At 34.3% G+C, this 6157-nt stretch overlaps 1 protein-coding gene across 1 annotated transcript; it reads left to right on the top strand.

Annotated features, from left to right (window-relative positions):
* The first annotated feature begins 4036 nt into the window (after window positions 1-4036).
* On the top strand, window positions 4037-5242 carry LOC106321364 (glycine-rich protein 3 short isoform-like). The gene is made up of 2 exons (XM_013759648.1): window positions 4037-4210; window positions 4814-5242. Exons 1-2 carry the CDS (start codon window positions 4123-4125, stop codon window positions 5098-5100), a joined length of 375 nt encoding a protein of 124 aa, XP_013615102.1. The 5' UTR covers window positions 4037-4122; the 3' UTR covers window positions 5101-5242.
* The last annotated feature ends 915 nt before the right edge of the window (window positions 5243-6157 follow it).

The following is a 6157-nucleotide window of genomic DNA, read 5'->3' as shown; positions in this document are numbered from 1 at the left end:
AACAGTGGAAAGCGTGTTGCATCATTCAACATATCAGCAATTTGGGATGGACTGGAAAGACTTGATAGCGATGCTAGGGGTATATATGCTTTCTAGACGAACATCTAGACTGTATTTTAGAACATTGATATATATATATATATACAAAAACTATTAGGCATAAATTTTCCCATTAGCTATTTTTCCAGGTTAGAATACGACGCTGATCTTTGACTAAAATATTTCCAGCATCCGCCTTCCATGTCAAGTACTTTTCTTGTCTGTGGATTAAAAAGAAGCTTCTAGGTAAATGAAAATCTTCCCATTTCTCAAGAGATTGTTGAATCTAACATAAAATCTCACCAATGATCACCTACATAAACAAGCTTAAAACCCTAAGAGTGGAGGTTATTCGATATCCACAACTTTTACAATAAGAAGACATATAGAATTAGTGTTCATACATCAAGCGTTGTATATCTATTAAAGATCAATAAAACACTATATTTGTTCTTATTGATCGTATTACTTCTTGTTGACATACTGGTACGGCCCTGGATAAGATGATCTGCCTTGGATCACTTGAAGGAATGGATGTAGGGTGACCTAGAGGCTACTAGCACTCAATTGGTCGATGGTCATATCTTCAGAGCTATGGAAAGGCTCCAAAGAAGCTTAGCTATTCTCTAAATACATGATAACTGGGTAGTGTCAGAGATTGATCATGATAGATCACTCTATCTAGTGTGATGATCAATGTTCTTAGGCTGAACATAGAAAGCAAAAGGAACGAGTATGATGTGATCCTAGCCAAGATCGATCTCATTAGATGTAAGGAACATGGGATAATCCTTGCTATGCTAATAAGAGACTCAAGCATACAAGCTATGAGGATCGAATGGTAACATAAGAGGTGCAGAAAGTCTCTTGATACTCCTAGATTGAATTTGATGGATGTGACACACTAAAGAGAACAATCCTTGTCAATCTAAGTCTTAGAAAGATGTTTGATATATGCTTGATGTCCTATTTAGTCTTTCTGCTCTCTCTGAAAAAAAATATAAAGCATATCCCTCAACATGCTGCTGAGGAATATGCTACTAATAGAGCTTGTAGTAAGTCTCATTTAATGGCTCATCTTTAGGAATCCTCAGTACCCTCTTGGTGAAATCAGCCACCCCCTTATTAGTAGCATATCCCTCAGCAGCATGTTGGTAAATAATAGGTTCTGGTGCATCATACTCTGGAGGATGTTGACGAAAATTTGATTGCTGACTGATGTCAAATGTCAGCCTCGCTTCTATTTGAGATGGGTGTCGATCGACATAAAGACGGTGTCGATATATTATTGGTAGTTATACTCGATAAGTCATAGGTTCAAATAGGTTTCATTCAATGTCTGCGTATTGTCGATTGACACTAGCTGTCTTTCGAGAATCCACAGACTCTACAGGGATATCGATCGGTGCTCATCTGATGGTGTTGAACGAGACCAGTGCGTACTACCAAACAACATGGAACTTTTAACTTGAAATTCCACTCCTTGAAGTTTTGCATGCTTCACCACTTGCCAGAAATCATCATCTATGATGGCATTCACGTAGTGCTTCAGTCCAGCCTCACCTTTTCCTTTAACCAATGCTTCTTGTCTTCTTAAAACATCACAAGTCTTAATCACTTGTGTTTCCAGCTTCTTCACATGAGTGCTGAGGGCTTCAAACTTGTCATTCAGATTGTTGTACACATCATCCATCTTCTCATTGAAATCTACAACCAATTTATGCTGCCCCTCAAGAACCTGATCAATCATTGTTTCTAGTTTATTATCTTGAGTTGCTGCTTCAGGATACTGATAAGAGGATGCTCCAAAGTTTCTTGTGAAGCCACCGTTGTTGCATTTGCTGAAGAGTTTCTGGTACTGCGAGCTTTAGTTGTTGATGTAGTTACTTCTTTGGCCAGCGCCATCTAAATTTTTGTTGCTCTACTAATTTCCAGACCTTTGATTCCGAAAACCAGTACCACTGACTTAATTCACATCCTCCTCCTCGCCCCTGTCACCTTCGGTATCCACAGTCTTTACATCCTCTGCTAACATGTTTCCTGAGAAGTTTACGAAAACTGTCCAGCTTTGATTTAACTTCAGCCATCTGCTCCTTATCCAAGTGTCAGCCAATTTCTTCCTCTCAATAGCAGTATTCTTCGTGCTATTGCTAGACGCCAAGTTCTCAATAAGTCTCACAGCTTCTTCAAAATTTCCAGTGTCGAAGTTTTCCTCACTAGTTGTGTCTAGAGCCATCTGATAAATCAAATTGGTGCCTCTAAAGAAGGTACCTAGCAGTTGTACCTTTCTAAACCCATGGTGTGGACAGTCTCTCTGATATGACTTGAATCATATCCAAAAGCTCTTGAAAGACTCTATAGGCTCTTGAGTGAAAGTATCAATCCTGTTCCTCCAGTATTCGGGCGGTGCATTATCAAAAATATTATGCAGGAAGGCGTTTGTTATGGCTGTCTAGGATGTAAGAGATCTTGTTGGTAACTGCTTAAGCCAATAGGAAGCATACCCAGCAAGTAAGTACTTGAAGAAATTGCAAAGAAGGTAGTCATCAGGGACTCCATTGGCTTTGATAGCAGATACTAAATCCTCGAACCGCACCAGATGATTCATATAATGCTCTCATGTGGGAGTCCATGATAAGGATGTTGTCCCATGGGTGCAAAGTAAGCAGACTTCAGCTCGAAATCGTGCCTTTGGAAAGTAGGAGACGGAATTGCAGACTTGTTGGCTAGTAGTGATGTGGACGGTTGTGATCAGCCAACATTCTGGATTGAACGGCCTGGACATTCTCAGCAACTGCAGCCGGAGCGATTGGTGCATCTCAGCATCAGGATCTTCTAAAGAAGCTTCTTTTGAATCAGGGATTACACCCAGTGATCATCAAATCTCTGACCTGCTGCATCAGCAAATGACACTCAGAGAAATGCAGGTCTCCATTCGCATTCTGTATCAGTACAAGAGTCACGGCCATGTCACTTGCTTGCGGGTTGGTGCCAATCGGTGTTTGAGTAGTGGAGATCGTTGCTTGCTCACAAGTGGTGTCAATCGATGAAGAAGAGTTGTTGATCGATGCTGGTTGCTTCTCCTTGCGAATGGTACGTTCAAGTTTAACAAGATCTAAAACTGAAAAGTGGGAAATAACCCAAATAGAATATAGCGAGAACACATTTCCCATAACAGTTAAATGAATTAAGTAAACCTATCTTAAATATTTAACAAAATAACGTCTTTTCACTTTCTACTTAATTACCTTCCAAACCCCTCATCCAATAAGTCCCTCTGGAAATATTGTAGGGTAATTATTGAATTAACCGATTAGTAAGTTTATAGGATTTCATATTTCCCCAAAATCATCAGTTATTGTATTTAACATTTACAAAAATAATTTGAAATCCAAAGTTATTGAGTTCATAATTTGTATTAGGTCTTCAAAATTCTAACTTATTAGAAATAAAGATTTAGTCACTAAAATCTATCAAATAAAAATTGGTGGAATTATAAAAATAACTTATATGGTTAAAATTTAATGAATAAAAATATCACTTCCTATGATGATGTTATTTGAAATTTCTTACAAAAATAAATTCTTCTTTATTTTTCACTTTTACATAAAAATAAAAAATAAAAAATTAAATAAGATAAATAAAGTTTATATGAAAATATTATTTTGTATATTTATATATACTATTTAAATTAATAGGTTATCAAAATACAATTTTAAAGAATATAAATTTTCATTAAAAATAAAATTCAAAGGTTAAAATATTTTTTTTAATATTATAACATTGATTTAAATCTTTTTAAAGAAATTGCAATAATTTTTCAACATTTACCTTAATTTTAGATTTTCTGGAACTTAGTAGGTATTCAAATTCTATAAAATTCCAAATCCAATGTTGTGATAAATTCTCCCTCTTTTTTCTTTTAATTAAAAAATTAAATTTTTTTTATTGAATTTTTGTTATTTGGCTTTTCTCATCCGCTCCTCCTCTTTCTCTTTAAATAGAGATCATGCAGACTGACATTTTATTCATCACCTGTTTTTCGACAAAGAGAGTGTTATAACTTAAATTCAGTTAAAGAAAATGGCTTCAAAGACTTTGATTCTGCTGGGTGTCTTTGCATTTCTTCTCGTTGTGTCAGAAATGGCCGCAGCATCTGCACAGAAGTCGGGTACGTAAAATTATTCTATATAAAATAAAAGTAGTTCCAGAGGCTGTGGTGCTAAAGTACTATTTCATAATTTCATCATACCATTTCGTCCGTTTTAAGTCCAGAAAGTTTGTTTGAATGCTAGTTAATTATTTGGACTTGCTAAGTCAAAACACATTTAAGTATGATGTTGTTGTCTACTTGTCTAGTAAGAAAAACGATATGTGTAGTAGCTAGGCGGTGTGAATATCTAACTCCCCCGTAGAGGAACCAGGTTTGTCTTTCGCTGGTAGGCTCTCCCGGAGATTAGTCGAGCCTTTAGGTTGGAATAGCCCAGTTTTATTAAAAAAGAAAAAAAGAAGACGATATGTATGATATTGAAACCTTTTATACGTATCAGGCCATTTCAAACCATTTAGATGTTCGGTGCAAATTTTATATTGAAGGTATATAATGATGCGATTTATCTTTTTTGACCAGAGATCCGAAATTATATATATTTGAATAGTTTTAAGCGAAATTTTTTTCAATAATCGGGGAGTGCAATGCACATATGCACGTGCTAAAAGATATCTTTGAAATAATATTGAGGTGCTTTGTTTTGGATATGTACGGTGAAAACAGAGAGTGAGGACACTGTGCAACCTGATCGATATGGTGGTGGCCATGGCGGAAATGAAGGTTACAACGGACGAGGAGGATATAACAGAGGAGGAGGACACAACGGTGGTGGAGGATACAACGGAGGTGGAGGATACAACGGGGGAGGAGGATACAACGGCGGTGGAGGATACAAGGGAGGAAGAGGTGGAGGATACAAGGGAGGAAGAGGAGGCCGTGGGGGACACGGAGGAAGAGGAGGCCACGGCGGACACGGTGCAGAAGCTGTGCAGACTCAGACTGGCAACTAAATCTATCAATACTTTAACCACCATGGATGATTTCATCTATGTATACACATGTGTGTATGACTATAAGTAAAACCATGGTGAGTTTGTAAAAGTTACTTAAGTCAAATAAAAGAAATTAGGTGAATAAAGTTTCGTAATGTAATGTCTCTATGTTCAAGTTGTAATATGCCCTCTTTGCAAAAATAAAATCGTTTGTAGTTTATGTTGGGAATTTTATACCAAAAAAGATATAAAATGGCTGAAAAATTCTTGTTTGGAGCCTTTCCTCTTTTATTTATTCAAATTATTATTTTTTAAATAGAAAGTATAACAAAAACAATTTGACACTACCTTTCTAACTAATTATTAACCGAACCACAATCAATTAGATCCAGACTACCAATCTAATCAAGATCCATTTATGGGGATGCTTGTTTGTTTGGTTTCTAGATTTTAAATTTTAGATTTTGGTTTTTAGTTTTTGGTTTTTGGATTTAAGATTTTGATTCTTTGTTTTTAGTTTTGCAATATATTTTAGTTTTTTTAAAACCATGAATTATGATTTTATATTTTTTTTTTGTTTTTGGTTTTTGCTTATAAAATATTGAAATGAAAATATTATCGATAGTAAAATATTTATTGTGGAAATAATAAAATATAATATCATTACCAAAACACACATAATCATGTTTAAAAAACAGCAAAAACAAATATAATTTTATGTCTAAACGTAAACTTAAAAATTTAATTCTATGTTTAAATATAAGTCATATATACTTTGTTTTATAATTTTACTATATTTTATTAATATTTTTGTTTGAATTTGAAATATTAAAAATAAAATATTACTTATTATGAAAACAACAAATAATACAAAATATTACCACTTAAAATATATTTATTTATTAAATAAATTTATTTTAAAAGAGAAAATAATGCAAACTAAATAGATGAACCACAATTCATATATATATATATATATATATGACAATACATAATTAATGTATGTCAAAAATGGCAATACATAATTAAAAATTTAAAAAAATATAAAATAGTTATATTCCAAAAATATTCTATG

This window comes from Brassica oleracea, unplaced genomic scaffold (assembly GCF_000695525.1).
Source record: "Brassica oleracea var. oleracea cultivar TO1000 unplaced genomic scaffold, BOL UnpScaffold01487, whole genome shotgun sequence".
Lineage (NCBI taxonomy): Eukaryota > Viridiplantae > Streptophyta > Magnoliopsida > Brassicales > Brassicaceae > Brassica > Brassica oleracea.
The sequence above is the reverse complement of the archived record's forward strand: the minus strand, read 5'-3'. Positions and strand labels throughout refer to the sequence as shown.

Bases quoted from the DNA above. Each gene is read 5' to 3' on its own strand.
- LOC106321364 (XM_013759648.1), top strand. From the start codon at position 4,123: ATGGCTTCAAAGACTTTGATTCTGCTGGGTGTCTTTGCATTTCTTCTC. The intron at 4,211-4,813 runs GTACGTAAAATT...CGGTGAAAACAG, and splicing joins AGCATCTGCACAGAAGTCGG to AGAGTGAGGACACTGTGCAA.